This window comes from Esox lucius, chromosome 11 (assembly GCF_011004845.1).
Source record: "Esox lucius isolate fEsoLuc1 chromosome 11, fEsoLuc1.pri, whole genome shotgun sequence".
NCBI lineage: Eukaryota > Metazoa > Chordata > Actinopteri > Esociformes > Esocidae > Esox > Esox lucius.
The window spans coordinates 49,977,345-50,003,215 of NC_047579.1; the positions used below are offsets into that span (position 1 = coordinate 49,977,345).

The 25,871-nt window shown below is 41.7% G+C and overlaps 1 protein-coding gene across 4 annotated transcripts; it reads right to left on the reverse strand.

Annotated features, from left to right (window-relative positions):
• Positions 1-266: 266 nt before the first annotated feature.
• Positions 267-19,108, reverse strand: tlcd4b (TLC domain containing 4b). 4 transcript variants are annotated; one of them, XM_010874969.4, is made up of 7 exons: positions 18,803-19,108; positions 13,659-13,811; positions 9,252-9,341; positions 4,841-4,899; positions 4,620-4,714; positions 4,421-4,494; positions 267-4,334 (listed from the first exon to the last, which is right to left on the reverse strand). In XM_010874969.4, exons 2-7 carry the CDS (start codon positions 13,802-13,804, stop codon positions 3,998-4,000), a joined length of 801 nt encoding a protein of 266 aa, XP_010873271.1. In that variant the 5' UTR covers positions 13,805-13,811; positions 18,803-19,108; the 3' UTR covers positions 267-3,997. The 4 variants fall into 4 exon arrangements, with proteins under 4 accessions (XP_010873271.1, XP_010873270.1, XP_019906664.1 ...); XM_010874968.4 differs by having other exon boundaries at positions 18,761-19,108; XM_020051105.3 differs by having other exon boundaries at positions 19,073-19,095.
• Between the last annotated feature and the right edge of the window lie 6,763 nt (positions 19,109-25,871).

Here is a 25,871-nt window from a genome sequence, read left to right on the forward strand (position 1 = left end):
CGTCTCCCTCTGCTAACTAGAATGGGCACCTTCTCACAGAAGCAGATGGACTCGCTGGACAGGACTGAGCCAGACATACAGTACCTCAGAACTGCGAAACAGCAGAACACAGCAGTATGCACATGGACTACTCAGTGTTGTACTGTACAACATGTATTTTTATACCATTGTCTCAGTGTACACCAGTATAAACAAAACCATCAATTTCATTTCATGTACTACTTAAAAAGCCAAAAAGTAATGATTGCAACAACAAAAAAAAAGAGTTTGGTCTTCAAAATTTATTGAAGAGCAAAAGGTTCAAGTAAGTCTCAAATTTCAGCGCTACAATTACATCATTAGTAGTGGTCATTGTAGACAACAATCTGGGTCACATGGTGTTGAGACAGGGACCCAAAGGCCTGTATTGTATTTTGTTCAACTAAAAATCTTTAATAATTACAATGAAAATAAATGCCTTTCAGTAAAATAAAAAAAGGACCAAAAACTAAACTGCAACAATTGATCTGTTTTTTTTTCTCCCATCATGTTGTTTTTACTTATTTCATTGCTATCATTCATCAGAATAACATTTATTTTATATTAAACAAACTTTCTTGACCAAATCTGTTCCATCTCCACCCCTTGAGACACAATGCATTTGCTGTGGTCTCCAGATATGCCCCACAGGTCAAGCAAGACTGTACAAGAGAACGAGAAAAACTCAGGGAAGAAATGTTTCTCAGTGATAATAATGTGCTGTCATTCAACAGCAACAATGGAACCATTTCTAGCAGGTCTAACTGTCTCTTCACAAATGCACAAGGTCTTCAATGGCTCCTTAATTTCCTTGATAATTTACTTCTGGAATTGTCCACTGCCTGCCTCGCTTGATGGGGCAATTGAAATAACCATAACAATGTGACCTAACACAGACAGTAGAAGACGTGAGGTCTCCCCAGTAGATGTGAAGTCTCCCAAGTAGAAGACACAAGGTTCCCACAGTTGATGTAAGATCTCAGCTACAAGCAGAATGCCACACATTTTGTATCTAACAGGTCAATAGAGTGAGATGTCATGAGAGTGTAACTGTTAGGGTTTCTTTCACATTGGTTTTCATTTTGGTAAAATTGATTGTTGCTTGTTAGAATATTTCCTCTGGATATATGTTGTGTTTACTGAATAACAAATTAACTTGTTTTGGACAAGTCACAACAATTTGTACATTGCATTGATTATACAATAAAAACAATTAATTTAAAAAACGTAAAAAAAAAACTAAACAGAAAACACTCTGCCCAAACCATGGCATGTAGTACCAAATGTCTAGAAGTATTTTTTTTTTACGCTGCTAAGGTGAAATACATGCAATGCAGCTATAGAAAATGCAAGGTTCTACTGGTTCTTCCAGGAGCTCCAGTGCATTCTCACCTGTTAGCTGTGGCATGGGATCATTTGTATGTTCTATAAATACACCAACACTTGCCTCTCAAAGGGATAAAAGGCTGGTTGTTTCTGGTGGATTTTGGCATTGCAGAAACCACCATGTCACATTGTCCACGTTGCCAATCCCAAAGCCCTTCTGACGTCGCTTATTTTTTATCATCTCCCTTAAGTCCACATAGCAATTCAATGCTCACTGCATACAAGCCATTTGTGACAATCACTACACACCAGATCAAGTGTTTTTCCTCACATTGAACAATGGGCACTTCTTCCTCTTTGTGCAATTGTTGGATGGAATTGTTGATGGAGACTTCGTACCGGAGGTAAAACCCCTCACAGGCATCCAAGCGGTGTTAGATGCACACTACCACTTGGACCGCAAATCCCGCTGAAACATCATTAATGAACGGTACAAACAAGTTACTCTTTTCACAGCTTAAAGTATTGGAAGAGCAAGGGGTAGAAATGAGCTGAACCTAACCTGATTCTCTGAATATCTACATGATGACAATTACAGTGCCCATCATCTTCCTCCTAGTCACAACCATCAACGTGCCCCTACAAACCACATGCCGCTCCTCTCAAGTCCAACAGAACTACCTGAACACTAATAACCACAGGACTGCTCCAGTATTCAGGAGAAATACTTCCCAAGAACGCCCTCCACTGACGGATCAACATTTGAAAATACTTGGCCGGATTCATTTTAGTGCAGGGTACAAAAACATATAGCTTACAGCTACATAACAACAAAAGTATAGAGGTTACCATAGCAGAAAAAAGTTCACAACAAAAAAAAAAAAAAACACGTCATCCTAATCTCTTACCTGACTGCATTAGAGTTCCTGTTGATGTAAAGGCACAACATTTACAAGCCTCCCGAGTGGTAAACACAGGGAGATCTAAGGTGACTCCTCCATCACAGAAAGTGTGCTTTAATTCCACAGTGAAAAGTCCTACATTTCAGATGCCCGTCCCAAACTATTTCAATGGTTTTGTGGATAGAAATCAAAACACTACAGATGCGGAACAAACGCATAAAACACACTGATTAAAATGAATTGCGGGGAGGAAGAGGTGATCATTGAAATCCATAGATGATATCAATTTTATATCTATCCTGTTTAGTGATTTAAACTAGTGATAGGAGATTATAAAGACATAATCAAAATGTTTTCCTAACGAGCGGTCGGAGACTTGAAGTGAATCAAATCTATTTGAACAGTATGACATCCCAATGCTACACATACAACATTGACAGCTTATAGCTGTTCTTGTCAGACTGGTAACTCATATTTGATCATACATCTATAGAAACACATTTGAACATATTGCTAGCATTCCTATGGCCGACATTCTGTAGGTGGAAGATCACCTTGTTGGGTTCACGAAGGCACCACAAACTTAAGCCAGTTAGAAGGCCTTCTTCCAAAAAGGTACCTGCTCATGTTTTTAATATATAGTTCTCACAAAAACACTGACAAGTAAAGACAAAAAAAACAAACAAAACTGTAGTTTTAAATCCCCAGAGGTGCCTTAAAGAGACACAGCAGACACAGTGTTGTGTGTTACAGTGTAAAGCTGCAGTGGCTGCTGGGAACATCTCCAGAGACCGTCCTCTATAGTCACCTGGACTGGATAATGGATTAAATCGTTTCAAAGGCTAAAACCTCTTTACAGTAGAAAAAACGTGATTCTTTTCATATGGAGGGATTGACAAGTCTTTATAAGGCAGGGGAGAGGTAGAAAAGAAGCATCAAACTGGATGGATTTGACCTCTGGCGAAACAGAGGATTATGAATGTGTAGTGAAGATAAAAAGTGTTTATGTCAATTCTTTGTTTTGAGGTTGGGTAACAGGGGGAACAAATGGGATAATTTAGACCCCCGAGCCCCAAATGGAGAAGAGCCAGACATTGGATGAAATGATGAAAGAGCAAGAGGTTTCTGGTAGAATCCCATCACCTCATCCATGTCTCCATCTCACCTGCACATCCTGTCTGTCGATTGGAAATCCAGTGACGATTAAGTGTGACGGGTTGGGTGCTTGCTGCAGGTGGGGTACCTGTCTGATGGTGATGTAGCCAGGGGTTTATAAAGAACAGGCTCCGGGAGATACAGTAAGAGGCATCGTGGTGTCTGTCTGAGGTCAAACTAGCACACTTAGACTGAAAAGTCCACTGGGCCAAGCAGGGCCACTCATCAGGTTGGACGGGCCAGGCAACTAAAAATGGAGAGAGGCTGGGGGGGGGGGGGGCAATGAGTGGGTGTGTTTTCTTCTTTTATTGCTTTCTACCTGTCTACCACAGGCACTTCAAATGACTGGGCTTTGACTGAAGGCAAATGGGGGATGAATGTGCTTCGTAGCTTCTCCGTCACTTCTAACAAAAAGCCCAGCCTGGGTATATGATAGCATGGATGAAACACTGAGACACAGAGCTGGTGTTGGACCAGTGTCATTCTCTGGGGGCCAGGATCCGAGCCCATTCCGCTACATGATTTCAGGGGATCGAAAGAGTGACAAGGCTCGGGCTGTGAGAGCTCCCTTCCAGAGACTCTCCAGCCTGGTTCTCTTAGTCAGTATGGTTGTTCATATGGTTCTGCTTGACCTGGGAGACACCCACGGCCTTCCCGGCCCTGGCACCCATCATGACCTTGTAGCAGCCGCGGGCGATCTTGTACATCCAGATGGTGTTGAGGATGTCCAGAGCGATGCACGAAGTGATCCAGGCCACCTGAGCGCCGACGCCCAGGCGCTCAAAGGCTTCGGTGCCGAACGTGGCAAACACCCGGGCCCAGTAAGGCGGCATGACGAAGATGCGCACCATGAAGAAGACCACTGCCATGGCCATGCCGTTGGCCACCACCAAGCGGTCGGAGCGAGGGTACTTCAGCACCTCGTAGAACCACCTGTATGGAGGAGGACAGGGAAGAATGTCAACGCTGACACTGTAGGTCCAATATAGCAACAGCCTGAGAAAACACAGCTAGCTTACCTTTGGTTCACAAACGGTGTGGATAACTCCGAAATGAGACGGAAGTTGGCGAAATAGGGAAGCACGCCACGAGTCTGCAGATAAATACATTGACACAATGACATAACCCAACTTAATGTCCCACACATATCTATAAAAACATTACAAAGCCAAACCGTGATATTACCACATAGAGATCATGGTATTAGACCAGACTTACCAACACATATCCATATGCATATAGCGCCGCCAAGTGGTGACAGACGAAAAAGCCGTCCCCCATTGTGCTCCAGTTGGAGGCCAGAAGCACAAGGTCTACAAAAGAAAAGCAGGTGGCTTGTTTGCAAACAGGTCACATTTCTATCCACAGACAAAACGGCTAGTGATCGGAGGCTAATAATTATTGCGGGGTACAAACATGAGATGGTACAAACTACTCACCATAGAGCAAATAACCACATGTGATGGCCACATTAAGTTTCACCAGACCAGGATCCCCCCTGTACAGCAACAATGAAACACAAAGGCTTCTTTAAAAACAAGCGGTGGCCACATCACGGAGAAACGCTCAAATTAAAACGGAAAACAAAAAGCTACTTACGCTTTCCCAGAAATCTAGCGGGGTGCACAACTACACAATCCACATACATAACATTCTACTGGATTAGCGCAGTCCCCAGAGTAGTGTAGGTCACGGCTCCTAGACCTGTACTGTAACTACCAGGATACTGTGTCCTGGGAAGGGTTATTATAAACAGCTGCGTGTGGACAAAGGCCTATTTGAACACACAGGGTGTGTTCATGTTTGACTGCTTCATCCCTGTGTTGGTGTGGTCATGGAGAAATACATGTAACGTGATGTGCACACGTGAGCAGTAGCCTACATAGACCCCACTGCAACAGGACGTAGGACCACGGCTCCGCGTGACTACATAAGGGGACTGTAGGTATGGCCTAGCTGACCGTGTGCGTAGTTTGTACATGACTCAGTGGCTAGGACCAAGGTTTAGAGGCAACGCCACCGTAACAGGTTTATTTTATCAAAAGGGCCACGCCCAGTACCGTCCGCTCCCTGCTCTGCCGTCGATAAGCGCGTCTCCGAAGCGACTGTGGTCGCAATAATGTGTGCGTCTGCCGCAGTGAAACCCTACCGTAACTGATATTGGCTTCTATCCATAACATGCTGCCAATGGCCCCGGTGTGTCCAATCACACTGAGCGACTCGCTCTCTGGATATCAGAGGACGGCTCGCATACCATCCCCGTGACACCGTCCTGCGCCACCTCTCCCGAACTTCACCCCAAAGCAGCCAGCGTATGTAGGCCTCGAGTCGGAGTGCAGCCTGCCCTCTGACCCCCATGGCTAGACCAACCACAGCCAATGTTCTCAGTGATGAAATTAATAAATATGCGCCGCAAATGTTCCTTGCACTAAAGCTATTTTCCTTCTTAGCTTGTTCTTCATGCTTTCTAACCAGGGTGCCAACTATGTTTTCAGTTTATTACCATTGCCGGCTCTATTGTATTCTTCGGCGGCAGTCGAGTGTGGTAGCGAGAAACTCTTGTTTGGAACGTCAACGCGTAATAAAATTACAGTAACAAAATGCAACACATATCTGCAAGCAAGTGTTGTATCATGAAATCTCCGGCAAAACACAGGCATCCATCCAATTATATCTCGACTTGGTGCAGTTGCACACCCTTCAGCTCAGCCATCAGCAACATCTAATCACCCACGTGCATATAGAGTCAAAGACATCTATATTGTATAGAAACTTGGGAATAAGTGAAAGCTTTCGTATTTACTAGACATTTTGGAACAAACTGTAAATGTATGTAACACATTGATCCGCTTGGTAATTCACAAAGCAGTGGAAAAACATAAGCACAGACTGGGTTCAGTTAGATTTTCCTTGCTCTCTGGGTCTAAAGTGTGGAAATGTCAGCCAGAAGTAGAGTAAGCCTGATGTTGAAGTATTTTACATCTTATTAGACTCTTTAATATTATGAAAAATAATCTAATCTGCAGGATACATTCATTAGGTGTGCTTGCTGAAACGTTTATTATAATAACAACTTAAAAACATAGATGGTTTTAGTAATCTACACACTAGCCTACACAGGACTTTGTAAAAATCATTGTAAAATGCAAGATGTTTCAAACCACCAAGACTCTTCCTAGAGCTGGCCATCTGAACAAACTAAGAATAAAGCAAGAAAGGCCTTGGTCAGGAAGGTGACAAACAAATATACAATGCCCACTCAAACAGAGCTTCAGGGGATTTCTGCAGAGATGGGAGAAACGTCTAAAAGGACAACCATCTCTGCAGCACTCCATCAATCAGGTCTGCATTGCAAAGTGGCTAGATGGAAGCCACTCCTGATTAAAAGGCATATCACAGGCCACCTGAAGGACTCGGAGCATGAGGAAAAGGATGCTCTGGTCCGATGGGATCAAAATCAAACTAAAAAGCCTGAATGCCAAGCGCTACGTCTGGCAAAAACAAGGTTCAAACTATATCCTAATGAATCGACGAAGAGATCATTCCCACTGCCTGAGTTCATTTCCCCATATTTCGGGCCATGAGGTAGTAGTTCATTTTCCCATATTTCGGGCCACGAGGTAGTTAAACGAACAACAGATTCTGTGTGCGCAGAGGAGAGGGGTTACACCTCACTACGTGAATGAGCAGTTTTCTGAATAAAATACTCTAGCTAGCGTAGCCTGCTCCATCAAGCAAGCCTTCGCGTTGGTTAGTCCACCGATCGTCCAGGTTTGGCATTTCTCGTGCACGGCAGATCTTGAAGAGCTGCTGTTACATCCTCGTCCCTCTGTAGCACTCTAGAGCGCTGCTTGGGCTGTTCTCACGTGCATCTACCTCCCTCTGTGACCCTCTCAGGCGTGACGGGCCTTGTGCTGATGAGGTGTCATGCACTTCCTTTGGGTGTTTTGCTCGGTGTGATTTGTTATATGTTGAAACCTATTTGTTCTGTAATCCTCAGTTTTGAGCTGTCCTTGGAGAAGGGCTGGGTAAGATACCCTGGTTTACATACTCCGGTAGATAACCTGCTGTCCCTTAGTTTGTTGGAGCAGTTGTACAGGGTTTATCTTGTGACAGAGTAGAGGTGTAAGGAAGACCAGGGCCCTTATTATTCATTTACTTTGACAGCTCGCCTGGCCGTTCCTCTAACCTGACACAGTACGCCTCTCTGTTGTTTGTTACCCTTGTTGCTGTTTATTTCTAAGAGTCACAGAAATGAAAACCCCATGGGACACTGCTTTGTCTGTGTTTTACTATGTTGCCAGTTAGTGCCATCTCCACCATACATTTTCCTGCCCCAGTGTGTTTACGCGTGGGCAGTCGCATTCCTCTCCACGAACGAGCTATAGGAGGGACGTAAAACAGCTGTGCACAACTTAAGGGGAATATTGGAGTGTGTGTGTGTGTGTGTGTGTGTGTGTGTACAGACAGCAGCTATGCATGCATTTGACTGAAAGTTGTAGGTAAAGGAATTCTCTCAATCTCATGGTGAATTTCTCAATGTGAATTGGCCCAAGCAGTTCAACATTCAATCAGTAATAGGGTTGGGTCTAAAGTTTTATTTTGTTACATCACTGTTATCCAGATACAGTAAGCCACACAGTACCACACCTCTAACCCTGGGTCAACTGAAATCTAATCAACCAACTGAATACTCCCGTTTATTACCAAACATAACTAAGTGTGTACTCTGCTCTTAGTGCTTAAACGGAAAAGTTCACTTTTCAAGGGCATATGAACCATTCAGTGGCTGTCTAGGAGGCCGACTGGGGAAAGATGGGATTGATTGGATTACCATGCCTAATCGTTGTAATCGTTGGGAATTACCATACCGAGTGACACTGTAAGAAGCTGAATGTGTCAATGCAGGTATTAGGGCAGTTAATTCTTTGAAGCCCAGCAACAATCTCTGGTATGTCTTAATGAAGCTGTAATGCAATCAAATAGTCTGAAGGTTTCATTATTGCGTCACTCATTGTCGCAATACACAACTGTGCTATGGATAGAACTTGGCCACAAGCCTAAAGAGAAGGGAGAAGTACAACACAAAAAGGAGATGGGCAGGGAAGCCAATATGCAAAGGACAAGAAAATCACCAATGCGACAAAGATGACAAGATGGCGGGGGGGCACTAAAATGACATCGCTTCACGAAGGAAAATGGAACAACAAAGAAAGGAGATGTGAAACAAAATGTGTGAAACACTTGGGTGGTGAGAGGGCTACACTTCAGCACCGTGTCTCCTGTTCTCCTTCCTCTTTTCACCCCCCCCCCCCCCATCAGCAATGCTGGCTGGGGAGACAATGAGAGCGAAGGAGGCCCTGTATCGATCAGACAGCCAGAGGGGTGGGTTGTCGCTAGGGGTGGGGGGGGGGGGGTTTGGGGGAGGTCACGTGGGGGAGAGGGAGGGTTCAGACTGGGCTGCTGCTGTTTGCTATGAAAAGGAACCTTGTTGGTAGGACTCTGGCCTGTCTGACTGGAGAGAGAGAGAGAGAGAGAGAGAGAGAGAAAAAGCACACAAGGGAAGGATAGCGGGAAATTACCATTCGTTTCTTTCAGGATTCAATGATGCAAATCACACAGTCAGCATTAGGAGAGAGAGAAGATAGAAAAGACAGTAATGAAAGGGCGAATCCACTGAATATACACCTCTCTGGAGATCCTGACATGTCTACTCTACGTGGGGAATAGCAGCGGCATCGTTCCCTGAGCGCACAGCTCCCCCTTCCTCCCTTCGCCCCCCCCCCCCCCCCCCCCCCCCCCCTTGGGGTGGGCTGCTGGAACGACAGACAGTGATTTGGTTCCTCTTACCAGACAGGGTCTGCATTGACGGCATCATCGAACCACAGGATGTAGAGGCAGAAGAGGCCCACGATCAGAGCATGGACAGTGGACACCAACCTGGACACACACAAAGAAACAGGGACAGCTAATGCAGTGGCAGAGAATGATGCAACAGTGGTGCAAGATTACGCAACAACAGTAAAAGAACACTAACATCCTTCATACACTGGGAACATGATTAAGAAGCAAATGATAATTTAAACAGAAGGGAAATGCATTTTCAAAAAGCCTTAGTGTACTGGGAGCTCTGTAAAGAGGTTCTGCGGTTGGCCTGGGCGTTCTTTCCAATAACAGCCTCTCCGGAGTGATAAGCAGGATAACAACTGATAATTGGACAGGCTGGGTCCACTGATTGCCCCATCTCCCTCTCTCATTTAAGGACCGGCTTCACCTGGGCGCCTCCCTCTCGGGAGCAGCGACCAAATCAGTGTGTACACGAAGGAGAGATCAAGGACCTCTTCTACCTGTCAGAACGAGGAGGATCATCACGCCGGGTATGGCGCCACAGAAGCCTTTCCCCACTGTTTGTTTTTATTATTTGGTTGTCAGGAACAGTCCACAAGCACATTAAGTCCTTGCTTTACCTGTAGTCTCTTTGTGTGTGCCTAGGTGAAAAATACATTCAAATAAGTCTAAAACAAAATAATATACCAAAGTCTTTAAAATTGATTGTGTCAAACATTCAGATAGCATATCCTAAAACTACTGGGAGAGAGATTTAGGTGTGTGACTACTATCTGGTGTCATTGACTTTTTGGCTGTTTATCTGGGCCAGTGAAGAGCACCAGGCTTTTATCTCCCCTCACCCTGACACAGCCCCCTCCCTGTCATCAGCCCCTGGGCACACTAGCTGTCCCAAAGGCCCGGGAACGATGGCTCCGCAAACCAGCCACTGTATGAAGCACATTTTATGGCATTATAATGTCACCATTATGAAGGGAGTGTCTGAGAGGGGATTAAAGCCAAGACCAAGCAAGGGAAAGAAACAAGTCAACAACAGAGTCTCTTATCAAACATACGAAGTTCTCTCTTTCATGCTTGAATTGGAAGTAGCGTTCCTTAGCCTATACAGGCTTACATCCCCGCTGTGCAGCTTTCTGATATTCTCATGACCAGTTACAAGCCAGGCCTAAATAATTAACACAGAATGACACATTGGGAGCCTTTATGCAACGGAGGGCAACCCTGAATCAAACCTCAGTGCTTGTTATATCATGGTACGGTATGTATGTCCTATGGTGGCGTTCAATGTGCTGTGTAGAGACTGAGGGTTACTGGTGGTTATAACTGACCGGGTCAAGACAAACAGATAACGGCAAAGAGATAGCATCTGTACAGGGACACGGAGTACCTCATAAAATATTGACAATTCGTAACATTTTAAACTAAACCCCAGACAAATTACACTTGTGTTTGAATTCAAAACCAGCAGAAAATGGTCTGTGCAATGTTAGTGAGATAAACTATATGGACATACTCGCAGTTCAGGGGCCCAGGGTTCAACACAAACCTTTTTTTGGTCTGAAAAAAACTATACAATTGTATTGTACAGACGTATTGTACGTGAATATAAAATCATCGGAATATTGATTTATACCACAGTTTTGTATGTGACGTGAGACGAGAGCTGATACAATGACATATAAAAGCTTGATAACAAAATACCGGAGTTCATATATTTATGGTCACATAAACATGTCGCAATACACATTCAATCCAACAGGTGGGATAAGTCTCACTTGTTTGTCAATGCTAGTAAGTGCTTAGGCAGGCGTAGTGAACATGACACTTACGGTCGCTAAGCCATGTCCGTATGGTTACTCTATCCGTATTAAGACTACGTCATGGACGAAGTCCTCTTCACAACATGGTAGCAGCGTAGGAATTTCACGACGGCCATGGCCGTCGTCGCCCTTGGCTCTGGCTGTGATGTCCCGAAAATCACTGTACGCCCTACGGCCACCATGGCCTTTCTGGCCCTGCTAGTCAAAAGCTCACGTCAGCAGTTTGTTCATAAGTTTGTTTTTAGTTCGCAACTGAGAACAACCACCAGAACGGACTACGTGAAATTCCAAGCCTGCGTGGTAGGAGGCTGTAATTAGACTCTCCGTTTCGCTACGCGCCACCTCATTCATTCGGAGCAGGCAGGTGTTCATTGGTGAAGCCGCGAGGTCGCCAACACACGCGACATGCTGCAGGGACTGAAGAGCAGGTTTTTGGTAGCTGCTTGTTCCTTTGAAAGATGACCCTGCGGCTTTCATTGGGAACACACGACAAGCATGGCAGCACATCGCTTGCCATTATTGTTTGACCCATGGAACTTGTTCTTTCCACGGCAAAAAGATTATCACGTTCTCTTTGCCTCATACGATGCCATGTTTGGGTCCCACTCTACAAAGCACTATGAACTATAATAGGTCAAAACTGACAAATATTATTGGTCAAAAAGACGACAACAGTACTGTACCACACGGAGGGGGAGAAGAAGCAGTACAGACATGTTAACTTAAGAACAATGGTAAAATTGAAGTAAACGTAAATGTGGAAATTGCGCACTGGCCCGAATGGCCCAGTGTCGGTCATTGTCTACTGGCCTGACGTTAGGTCTTACTGGCCCCGGGCCAACGGGCCATCATTTATGTTGAAACCCTGGGGGCCCAACCCTCCAAACCTTTGTGGCATGAGAGTAGCGGGTCGCAAGCTACTGTTTCTATTTCTTTTAATTAGACATTTCCAAACAGGGACAACATGCTAAGAATTCACTGCCACGTCATATTATTTAATGTCTACACGGGCGTGGTAACGTTGCATTCAACAGAAAGGAGCTGGAAGCCAGCAGTGACTGATACATTTTGCGGAGCAACAGTTTCAGAATTGCATTTAGATGTTTTTTTCATGAGCTACTCAAACGGGCGGTGAACTACCTGGAATCAACCTGTTGGAAAACCTGTGGAAAGAGCCTCAGGTTCCTTCTAATTAAAGCTGAATTAACATCTAGCTAGTCCACTAGCAATCTACCCAAAATCTCCATAATCATTAACCTGTTGGCATAACTGACAAGTTTTGATAATTTCAGACTTTGCTTGAATATTAGTGTTCCTGGGTTAATGACAGGAAAAACACTTGGCTAGCTAGCTAACGCTTTGCTGTGTACATTACCAAATCAAGCGTTCTAAGAAAAGGAATCTCCCTACAGTTGAATGTTGGGGAAATGTGTAATCCCGTGGGAGGTATGTTGCTCGGCTGGTTCTGGGGTGTTTAATCTGTGCAAAACATCACTAAATTCCAACAAGTCCAATGTTCAAGCCAGTGTCCAAACACTGGGTTTCCAATGAGGGCTGTTCCAAAAAGCATGCAGGAATGAAAGGTTGGAATTATATGATGGAATGGTTTCTAGAATCAGTGGTTTCTACAGTAACATATAACACCAGTAACTCTCAATGAAAATGGGACCTCAATGCAATATTGTGTTAAAGGGAGCAAGGATCTGAATCCCATCCATAATTCATGGTGAAAGCTGAAAAATGCATCACTGAGCTTGCTGCACCTTTCTAAAGACAAATTAAGAGGCAGGTAATCCTGACAAGTGGGTCAATTTGTCTTTAGAAAGGTGCAGCAAGCTCACTGATTGCAACAGTTAGTGTTGCTGTCTATTATTTCGTCCATGTAATTAGTATTCATATATTTACATTTTCTAAATGTTAGCTGTAGAGTAAAACATATGTAAATGTTTGTTAATGATGAATTATTTTTCCTTGTTAACTTTGATTCAGTTTACTAAAAATTGTCTTGTAATTGGAGAACTCATTATGACAAAATCAGTGGGAGCCCCATTGCACTTGTTTACCACTTACTAGCTTTAATTTTGGTTTATAGTTCTCCAAAATTATTCTAAAATACGTATAAAAGAAATTCAGGTTTTGCCCATTTGTTTTTAGTCAGTTTAAGTTTCCACTGAAAATGTTATCATCCCAAAAATGTTCTATGAAGTATATACAGAGTTGTTTTTTGATTTATTCAGTATCATTAGTCCATCAAACCAAACATCTATGATATCACTAAGTTTCCACACATGTGCAGATCACATTCCAACAGCACATGCCAGTAGGCAAAATGCACAGGTTAACACCAGTTTTAATTTTTTTTTTTACCAACATCTGCTCTGAAATTCATTCTCTGTACTCTATAAATTAAATAAAAATTAATCCCCAATAATTGAGCACAAACGGTTAACATGCTGAATGAATCTGTATCGATCACATCTAATTACCGTTTACAATCCTGTGAGGTAGTTCATTAGTCTTTCTATGAATACTGAAAAATCAGATAGGGCACCTGTGGCCTAATAAATATAGTGGGAAACCCTGGCCGTACCTGGAATTCCACTCGGTGAGCTTGGAGGGGGGCAGTCGACTGTAGCCAGGGGTGAAGGCTGAGGAGAAAAGTGGGCTGGCCACGGAGAACAGCAGTTGGAAACCGACGAAGCTGCCAGCCACTACGGTCAACTCTCTCGTCTCCATCACTCACCTATAGGGTACCAGTACACCACACCGGGGGAGGGAAAGGGGGAGAGAGGGTGAGAGATGCAGAAAGGCAGTGCACTGATTATACAAGACCCCAAGACCAGCAGGGGACCAATGTAGAGACGGGCCAAAAGAACGGGGAGAAAAGGTAGAAGCAGTGAAGGGAAGAATTTAAGGTGGCAAGAGTGTGTGTGTGTGTGTGTGTGTGTGTGGGAGGTGGGGGGGGGGGGTGTAAAAGCGCAAAAACTACAGAAATTAAATCCTTCATTATCAGGAAGCATTTTTCATGGGGATTAAATGTGCAAGTGTGGCTGAGAACTGAAAGAAAAGAGGATTGTAGACATGGAGCAAGAGGTCTGCAGGTGAAAGAGGTCCGTGAGTGAGAGCAGGGAAACAACAACATTTGTGATGGAGATGCAAAAATAGAAATAGAAACAGGAAGGGCAGAGATTAGAAACTAGCAGCCTGTGTAAGCATGGCATGGGTTATTTGGAAGCAGCGCCCAGTGTTGAAGAGCCTTGTGGAACAGTCTGGGAACAGGCTGGGTTTAACTGGGGCAGTTTCACATAATATTAGCTAAGTCAGACTCCATGGAAGGTCCATGCTCCCTTGTTTAAACTGCATTAGGAAAACACCTACAGCATCACCTAGGCCTCAAACCGCTCAGAAGGCCTGATTTGTGCTGCATCAGCCACCCACACCCTGGCTTCCTTTCCCAGAGGAGGGATTACTATTCAAGAAGAAGTGGATTTGGGGTCAGCTCAATCAGAGATACGGGCTTTTGACTGAGGTCTGGGACAGGTCCAAGGTCCTCATCTTGACCCGTTGCCCATTCATAGACATGAACTACCTTTAGTGTCTATTCATGAAAGTATTTTCTTTTTTGCCTAGACAAGACACAGTCAGACTGTTAACATACATTGCTTGCTGTACAATTTTAGAAAAATGTCATATTAGATTTATGATTTGAAAATAATAATTATAATTAGAAAATTTATGATCACACAGCTTTACTACAATATATTTCTCATCATCCACTTAAAGCACCCCTGCGTTCATAGGACCTACTTACTTGCGCAAATAGTTTCTGTTGTTCATTATTTAGTAGTTAGTAGGATTCATAGAGAGCTTTCTATTCTATTCTACAAATATTGTTCTAGAACACAATGAATGGGACTGTGGTGAAATTGTAATGCAGATCTTACTTCCTACAAATCATTTTTTTTCATGAAATTCCTGATGCCTTTAGTTCACTACAAACCATAGAACCAACTAATTAATATGTAACTTTTGTGTACCTTATTTAACATTAACTTATAGCAGTAGCCTAAGGACTAATGTAAACATTTCATGACATATTGTCATACCTACAAGTATCCTAAAATTGCTTTCTGGCCAATGAGGTATTGCCATTTTAAACCCATTCAAAGTGTCAGGGTAGTGGATATCGTAGTGGACAGAGGGGGAGGAAGTGAAGAAGTGTAGAAAAGTGGAAAGATGAGGGCCACATGCTTTCATTTGAAACTGCATTGCAAGCAAACACTCTGGATGTGTGCAAACTGTTAAAACACAGCAAGAACCCTAGAGAGGAGGCAGAATGCATTCTGGGATTCCGTGGAAAGCACTTTACCCTGAGTTCTCAAGAAATTGCATTCCCCAAAATACCACCATTGCAAAACCTTTATCTGGGTTTACAACAATCTGAATTCCAGAGGAAATGGCTACTTAGATCAGTGGTTCCCAACCAGGGGTACTAGGACCCCTGGGGGTACTTGGCCTCTCCACAGGGGGTACTTGAAAACACTCATGACAACATAGGCTTACCAGTGAAATTAACATGAGGGGGTACTTCAGGGGTACTGAAAGCAGTGCAAAATCTTTTTGGGGTTACAGTAACTGAAAAAGGTTGGGAGACACTGACTTAGATGATGCACTTTTTTTCTATAAAGGTTCAAAGCACTTATTAATAGTTCAAACAATATGCTGACGACTGAGTAAGGCAACCGATTAGATTCCACACAAGGATAAAAAACTAATAATTTTCAAATCAAACCATGAACCATGTTACTTAACATACTTATGGTGCATATTTAGGAAATGAAGCATGGGTTGAGTGGTGGATGGCCAATATGCAATGGCTAAGACTTGGCATCGGAACTCCTGGATGTGTCAATTAGCCACGGTATACAGTCAGGTGAGTAAAATAAAGGCCTGTATTTAGATTTTTTTGGGACAACCTGTCTTACGTAGATTGCCAGTGTTCTGGAACTTTGTTAAATTTGTAGATGATCCATCAGACAATGGGATGATGTACTTCGAATTGATTGAAAATTGCTTTTTAACCCATCCCAGACTCATGGGCGTCAATATTATTTTTCCCTGAGGGCCTCAGAAACGTCTAATCATTTGCACCTGTATTGGGGCAACAGATAGTAATTTTAGCCATTTTATGTGATCATAAGGGCGTTACTAACTTTTTCCACATAATAACACAATAAAACAGCATTTCCTTGTATTTAAATCATATTAAATGGTTTGAAACTAACATTAGTTTTGTGTAAATTGGGCTACCTTTATAATCAATGCAATTTGACACCACCTCAAATATCCATGAGTCCTTAAAAACCTACATTGATTTTTTTGTGGTTGGAAATTAACTCAAATATCCATGTGTTCTTAACAAGCAATGACTTTTCAGTGAGTGTACATTTACTTTCACATGGCTGTATAAGCATTCGGGACTTGAATCACAGGTTATAATTTGAAGAACATTATTTGCCCAGGTTATTTAGGAAAATGTTTGAACAAAGACATTTTAGTCAATCCTATTTAATTAGGTCACAAAGCTTTTTTCCAGTCACTGTGCTAGTGGTTAAGCTGAGATTGTATGGAAGCAATACAGCCCAAGTGAAGTGTTTTGGGTTTTGTTGATATATGTTGCAGTCTTGTAAAGATGGGCTGATTACAGGGACAGGAAATGGAAGATCCATAATGTTTTTTAGCACAGGTCATTGTACAAGATTAACCTTGAAATAATCTTGATATGCTATGTTTAAAACCAACTTTCCTTAATACTTGACATTAGCAGTAAAAGGTTTGTCTCATTGTTAGTATACTTTTCACAGATATATTTGTAAAATCCATTGTTGTGGTTGTGATGGATAATTTCACAATTTAGCATGCAAGTGTGCTTGTTCTGGGATGTGTTCATAAAACATCTAGTGATGTTGTTGTTGATATCTTGAAAACATACTAGTTGTTAAGGTTCCCTTTAAAAAGACATGCTGAAATATATCTCATAAATTACAGTAACATTTTTGAAAAAGATGGTGTTTATCAACTATCTGTGAATAGTGAATCTTTTATTTATTTATTTTTTTGACAAAGCCCCGCAAAATATTCTGACTTCATCAAGTGCCTAGAAAAAAAGCAAACAGAGTCCTGACATGGATTTTTGGTTTGCTTGAAGTGCCAGGTGTGGCAAGGGTTTAGGTTTGTTAGGTTGCATATTCATGCAAAACCACAACCAACTGTATACATACTACAGATGGTTAAACACACAAACAAAATGAAAAATGAAAATGCATCTGTTCGCCACTTTCACATAATGACATTTCCACAATATTAACTTTTCTGCCTCTAAATAAAGAAAATTAAGGACTAATTTCACTTCTCCCATTGACTTGCCTTACCCCGTTCTGGTCTGTCAAGGCTGCTTTGTGATGAGTACCCAGAGAGTTGAGATGTTGTGTCTCTAGGTTTAAAACCTCTGTACGTTAATTGTTTTCAGTGATGAAAGAGCAGATATGTTAAACTGGAACGCAACAAACGCACTGGGAAGTTAATGGCCCGGTCAGCCAGCTACGAGATCCACTGGTCCAACAAGCTTTTACTGGACTCTGGCCAGCTTTAACGTCAGACATTGAATGCCTGTCTTCTCCTCCTCAACTGACATGAATGGTCCCACAGAGCAACAGCTGGAACTCCACGTTCATTCTCGACTTAACGCTACAATATCAAGACACTGCAAAGGAACACCGGGCAGTAGGGCTGGCTTAGCCAAACCTACATGCTGTAATGTCAACCACAGTTTCTGATGCTCTGAGCAAAATATTATTACCAAATATACTGCAGCAGTCCATACAATACACCAAACACCCTAGAATGTGTAACATTAACAATAGCAGTGTTTGAGAGAATCCCTCATCATCCAGGTATTCATTCCTGGAGCATGCTGATCATATGCCACATGTCCTTAAATTATTAATCATCATTATTCACCTGGCAAGCTGGTTCTGGCTGCCTGGATGGGAGCCCATGTTTTCCTGCGCTATCTGCTGATCTCACCAAACTAAGACCGCTTGGCGGTATGAAAAAAGCAGTTCAAAATCCACTGTCTCCTTGTATATTTAAAAATCCTTCCCCTGCAATACATGGCCTTGAGACAAATTTCAAATGACAGAATTTACAAGAAAGAAATTAGTCAAATATTTTTACAAAATGCATGCAGTTCATAGTAAAATGACAACTCAGATTCCGGGCCAGCTGGCCTGCCGGTGAGAAAGAACTTGATCCTAATGCAAACCTCGGGATGCTGTCGAACCCCCCACCCCCAAAATGGAAAATTTCTCATGTCTGGTGTGTAGTGGTCTTTCTCGCGGAGCTGCTAGCATAGTCCCTTCTTATCTGCGTCAAAAGTGTACACGACAACAAACGTGTCAAATCCCTTAATGTCGCCGGTACTAACACAATATATAATAACAGTTTAGCCAGCTAGTGAACGAGTTGTAACAAGTCACTATGTTGACATAAACGCGTATGATAGTTCCACAAAGTTATTGACTAGAACCATCACTATACTGCCACAACCAGAATTTAAAATAAAAACACATTGCACTGCATTACCTAAATATATAGCAAAACAATAAATGAAAAGGAAAGATAAATAACTACCTGATATCAGTTGCATAGGTCTGAGTATGTAGGTTTAGCTACCTTTGCTGCCGTCTTCTTCACTTTCTTAGCTAGCTAACTTAGCATGTCAGCTAGCTAGCTAGCTAGCGGTAGCCCACTAGCACTCTCCTAATGTGTACGTCCTCGTGAAAGAAGGCTGTACAATGAAATTGCCATTCAGGGATAACCATCACAGTCAGAACAATTGTGGATTCAACAAGACACTAGTTTTTCTTTTAACATGCATTCCTTGTTTCACCTAAAATATGAAGTTGTACAGGTTTTATTTTGCTATTGACAGCTAAGACTGACCTGTGACGCCAAAACGTAGACACTACCCACCCTTCAAGCTCACACCCCTCGGTTTGACTACACCCACCCACAAGGAACAAAGGCCACATGGACATTTAATGAAGTAAATGTGGTGTGCTTGCTAGCTTCTTTAAAAGTATTTATAGTTTTAGTAATGGACAACGTAAATAATATAACAATGTCTTTAGTATTTATTGTGACTAGATATCATTTAAAAGATTTGGCAGATGAAAAGACTCATAGGATAACCTGAAATAGGTCCCAGTATTTACCTGCGTCTTTCTTGATCTCTCTGTCTGTCTTTCTCGTTAATTATCTGACAGAACATCTGAAATGTAAAAATATTTTTTGTGTTAAATTAGATTTATTAGACATTGAGTGATTATTAAGAAACTCTGTGATTATAAACAGACGTTAATCGGAGAACTGAGCTGGAGGACCGGGTGAATCAAGTGATCATGTTGTAGAAATCTGCTGTCAACCGTTCCAATGAACGATGCAATTGAAAGTTACTAGTAAAAAGGACTCGTCCCGAGTCACTAAAAAAGATTAGTTCAAAACGAATGAATCGTTTGCGAACGGCACCCAATCTGTACTTCATTTAGGCCTACAGTGCATTATAACAGTGAACAGAGTTTTGTGGAACAGGTTTTGTTGTTTGTACTCTGCATTCCAGCATTTTAAATAATACTTATTAGGTTAAAGTTCATTTAATTAACATTTTACCTAAGTCATTTGTAATTGATGTCACCAACATATGACAAAATTAATATCATTAAGTTACATGACTTGAGTCTGAATCACATCCGTTTTGTTTTTGCTTGGAAGACCTGTCATGTCAACCTCTCATTTTAATACATGATATGCAGTGGCGCCTGAGGCGTGCCTACTGGGGGTGCAGGAGGTGCTTGGCCTCTATCATAATTGTTTTTGTAGTTTTATTTTATATTGTTTCTTTCGATGCTGTTATCACAGCCAGCCTGCGTTGGTAGGTTAATCCATGGCAGGACTAGTTTCACACATTTTGTTCCTGTGGGGGGTCACCTGTAAGGACATCTTGCACCACGGCCTGGCGTCACCATGTTATGCTAGAGCTTCCCGTCCCTAATTCGAATATGTACAGCCCATTAGCTGAACTGTGCCTACTAAGTCTACCATTTGGAGAGCACATTTAGCAGACAAGCGCTTTCATAATGTTATGCAAAAATAAATGAGGTTGCTAGACAATCTAAAAGCTAAATTTATTGTGCTGAAGCCCGATGTAGTTTACACAGCAGCGAGGGATCAGGAGGATCACCAGTTACCGGTTAAGTAACTAGTTAGTATGTTACAGATTGTCAAGCTACTTTAGCTAACTAGCTATATGATGATTGAAATGTGGTGTTTTTATGATATTGAATGGAAGTCGTGTGTAAATGTTGATCTAGCAATCTAACTGTATGTATGATGAATCAGAACCAGAAGAAACGTGAATATTCATGACATTATCCCCATGCCCATTCATTCGGCTAGTATGTTTTGAGGAGCAATTGTGGGTTAAGCAAAAGTTGTTTTAAACATATTTACTGACAAGAAAACAAAAACAAACAAACAACAGCCTAATGATACTTCAGGATCATTGTTATTTTTTTACTCAAGTTAAAGTACAGAATATCAGGTATTTTATCGGATGAACCACTTAGAAATATCAACATGTTTTGTACATAGTCCTCCCCTTTAAGGGTACAAAAAACTGTGGACATGTGTCTTGTGTTTGTTTGCATCATAAATTTATGCACAAGAAAGCTATCAATGTATAGTTTTGATTCAAGGCTTTAGTTTCACATTTGGAGTTGGTTGCTGGAGCCTGACAACCAAAGAACGGTCAATGGAAGACATGCTGGCTATCATGATGCATATAAATCAGAGACACTGCATAATTATTAGGTGTGCCAAAATAATCTGTTTGGTACAATGGTAGAAGAATTTAAGCACCAGGTAGCTCATGGCACATGACCTGCTAGACAAAGGAAGACCTCTACGATGACAAAGGAAGCTTGATATTATGAAGAAAAAAACGAAGAGCTGTCTGACCGATCAGTAACCCTTTCCTGGAGGGAGGCGTGAATGTGTCAGTCATTACAATTCATAGATGCATTGCGAGTGGAAACCTACTCCAAAACACTTTTGACTAGGGCTGTTGTTTTCCTTAAAGAACCTGTCAGTGTTGTATTCCTCTAAATAATGTTTTCATTTTTTTGATACATAAATATCAGCTGAACTGATACTTCCTATGTTTACCGGTCAGTTTTGTTGACAAATGGTAACCATCTGTGTTTCTTCCAGGAACTTGAAATGTCAATGGAATTTTGACTAACTTTGTAAACAGCTACTTATCATTCACTGGCCACCGATGACATAACTGCTGAATAACAGAGGCTGTGTGGTGCCCCTTTGAAGACACCAAATCCCGCCAGCTGTTTCGTCATTATGCAATCAAAAAATATGATGCTAGCGTGACGTTACTGAATGTGGTTTGAAGTGCATTTTGAGTTAGTTTGAGCTTGCAATGCAGGGAATTAAGGCTTTTCATTTTTTTTTAAATACTCCGTGGCCCTTCAAAAACAACTCAGGGTAAGTTGAACTTCACCCAAATATGAATCTGGGTGAACTATACCTTTAAAATATACTAAAGTGATGGGAAGGGGAAATTGTGGGGGGAAAAAGAACTGGCATACCAATGTATCTTTTATATATGGTGGAGGGGCGTTATGTGTTGGACATGTATTGTTGCCACTTGTCACTTGTCTTCATTGATGATGTAACTGGTGATGACAGTAGGATGAATTTTACAGAAATACACTTCTGTTTGTACACAACCAAATAAAAACACTGTTGTATTTCCAACATGGTTCACAGTTTATGTATTCCGAAAAATATTAAAGCTGACAGTCTGCCCATTTCATTTCAAATCCATAGCAAGGGCCAAATTAACAACTTTTGTGTCTCTGTTCAAATACGTGGACTGCACTGTGCATTATAATTGGAAACTGAAAGTATTTGAAGAGACACAGAGATATTTTCAGTCCAATATCTTTTGAGAAGAGTAGTTTGCTCTCACCTAGTGTGTCATCCTGAGTCTGGTTTCTTCATGTTCTTTAGAGTAATTGTCGTCACCATGCATGCGGGGCTCAGTGTGGAGCTGTGCTTGAAGCCAACCCTTAAGTTTTTAGGTAGAGAATATGTCGACTTTTTACATTTACTACCGGCTAGAAAAGAGCCTTTAGCCTTCTAGAATGCTATGGGCTAGATAAAGGATGTGATGAGGTGATACACTGACAAGGAGAGGGGAGTGTGTAAAAGAGTGGACATGGACATATGACAGCATCAAAAGAAATCCCATCACCAGCAGAAAGATTAAATAAACAGCAACTGCTAATCAGAGCAGATTAAACAACAATCAGTCATGCAAACAATGGCGGCTTGGGAACCGTTTAGATGTAATCCCATTACGTCTAATGGAAATATAAAATGAATGCTACAGTAGGATTGTAAACACAGCTTAAGGTTTTTACTGATTTTGTTTTTGTTTAATTTAAATCCACATAGCATAGTTTACACAAAGTCAGCCCTTTTGCTGAACTACAAAACCTTCATGCTATATATTGTGGAATAGAATAATACAGTGGTAATGTACATGCCATTTAATAACATATGCTTTCTTCAGATACATGTGTATTCCTCATATTGCCAAAGACAACATGTGTCTCTACTGAGCATGTATTTGTATAAATAAATGAAACAGAATTCTTGCTCTGTACTCAAGGTTCTGTAGAATAACTGTCCGATAATTGACACCACAGTATTGCCTTGCTGTCTTATCATGTTTCTGTTAGCACTCGGTAGTTGTATTAACAGTTTGATTCTCATCCCTTCTCTTGGTTAATGACGGCAGGCTGCTGTGGCTACGACAGTCCAGGCTGTCAAACAGATTTAATCTCTAACACAATCACACTCGCATTGCGGGTAACACATCCTTTACACACATCTATTGACATCAACACGTCGCAAGTAATATTAGCTGGAGGGCAGAGTAGGGCTGCGATTGTTCCAAACATAAGCCTTCTCCAGACCAGTTTTGTAGTTTAACCAAAGCCACGGATTACTGCAATGTCGGTGGGATGCAGTGTCGCTGTCTGAATCTTTGGGTGTGTGCCAACAGGAACAGTAAATAACAGTCATAATTCAGATTAAACACGGGAATGGGGAATATATAGTGTGATGTCACTGGTGAAAATGACAGGGATCTTGTATGGATGGCTTCCAATGCAGTTGTAGATCATGTTTCACAAGGGGGGAGAACTGTGTTTCTAAGGAAACATAAGAAAGAGGAGTTAGAGTTATGACAGCAACACAGACATCCATAGACTTGGCATCATCCCTCCATTACATTTCAAAATCCTGATGTGACTCACAAACCATAAAGTTTGCGTACCTCTGGCTAAACCTATGAGCAAATCCAGCTTGCCTCAGAATCCAGAATTCCTGGTCCGTGTGATCTGTATTAGGCCCAATCCTGCAAAAAGACGTTACTTAACAATCTCAGAGAAGGGATAACTGAGTATTCATTGTGGCTGAAAGAGGTGGAAAGAAAAAAATAACCAACACAACTTAATCAAGTGGCTGATGGGAACTAACCACTTAATGTGAAGACACACTGAGTTAGGTAATGGAGGGAACTTCAGGTGTGAGGGGAGTGACAGAGTTAAACACAAATGATGCATGCCTGCCCTGTTATTACCATCACCAGTAACCTCAAATAGCAACAATAATTGCTTGAAATAACTGCATCAATAAATCAGAATCAGAAAATGATTTACAAAATAAGATGGGCCAAACGTGGACAATGCAGAGTAAAACACCATTTGACAAGAAGCTGATTTGGTTGTGGTTCAGACCATAAAATGGTTGCTTGTGAACAATGCAATACACTTTAATAGCATCTGCCCCTCTTTCTAATAAAAGGGTAGGTAGCCTAAGTGGGATTTTGCCTAGATCGGTTTGTTTTCAGCTCAGCAGTTTACTAATCTTAGTTTATGGCAATACTAATTAACTTTTAAAAGAAAAAGTGAAATTATGGAATAGAATTGAGGAAAAATTAAGCTGAATTGGATTTGCATTTTGAGCAAACATGGCCCATTTGTTTGGAACAGGGTTTCCAGGATGGCAAACCCAACTGGTTTGCTGATAAAATTATTGTTATTGCAAACCAAATTAAATTAAATAAATATTCAAAGGCAGAAATTGGACAAAGCTATTAAAATAAATCTCTGAAACATTGAAGTTAATCTCTTGTAATTTGGTCAGCTTTGCAATATTACAAGACTCTGCCCATGGGAGCTTGTAAACGCTGCTTAACTCCAAGTTGCTCTGGGGTTAATAACATCGGCTAAATTACTAAAATGTTTTAATGTAAATGCAAGATTTGAAGATCGTGTTGTACCAGGGATGAACAGAAGATGGCATCATTGTCGTTATCTTATGGTATCAAATAACAGCCCTGAAGGGAGTTGCTTATTGCCATCAACGATGGTGGTTGTGACACTGTATCATGAGCTCCTAAATTACATGATGCGGCAGATGATTTACTATATTTACCCAAGCTCCTTTGCACTCTGTGCCCCTGTTCCAAATGATTGAATTCTGTGTGTATATCCAGTTTATGCAACATTACGTAATATTCTGCTAATAATGTAAAGCATTTGGAATGAGAAATCAGTCCAGATTTTGCCCGGTCTCTGTATGTGTGGGGGTGTGTGTGGGGGCGTCTGAAAGGGAGGGCAGTAGAAGGTGCAATAAATTGTACTGTGCCATGCACAATCTATTCCATACAACACCCACACAGCTAACTGACAAATATGTACACATAAATACAACCGAGCAGAGTGCGCATTTATGTGAGGCACAAGGAAGCACAGAAATGTTACATAGGCCACATGCATGGACACATGGACACAGAAACACACACACACGCATGTATGCACACACACACACACACACACACACAAACAGACAGGCACACACACACACACACACACACATTAAATACTTTATTTGAATCCACAAATCAAATTACAGCCAAAAGAATTCAAACATATTAAAGGTCATTGATGTCTAAACACAAAGGGAGATACCCAGAAAGGACTTCTCCCACTTGTAGGCAATGTAATGGCAACTTTTGCTAGCTAATCGTATGCGCAGAAGAAATCCATATTGCCTCTCTTAATTGGCTGGGTCAAACCCCTGGCTGTTCCCTGCGGTAAAAGTAAGTCCTGTCTTCCTCTCACTACTTGTACTTATGTAGTGTGCTCCAATTAAATGTTTGATACTCTTAGCATATTAGAGCGTAAAAAAAAAACTAAAAAAAAACTTGGTTGGTTAGTTTGGACTGGCCTTCGAGCACCTGGCACTCTGTGGCGCTGGTCCAAATATGTAGGCGATGGAAGAAAAGCATTATCCAGGCCTGCTACAAAGACACTGAATAGGAAGATTCGGGTGCATTAATCTTTTTGCAGTTATTAATGTTTGCTACATATTCTTGGATTGTTGTATTTGGAATGTCCCTCCAAATCCACAGACTTTGCTTCACACCAGGTCAGTACACTTCTTTCTCTAGTTTGTCCATTCGAGCTGATCCCTCATGCAGCCGTCCTTTTGAGGTAAGTGATTCGCTGCTTATGTGTTGCAGACATTGTGGTGATAGCTTAAATTGTAGGGTTTAGCTAAGCGATAGCCATCCTGAATTCCTCTGTGAGTGCGG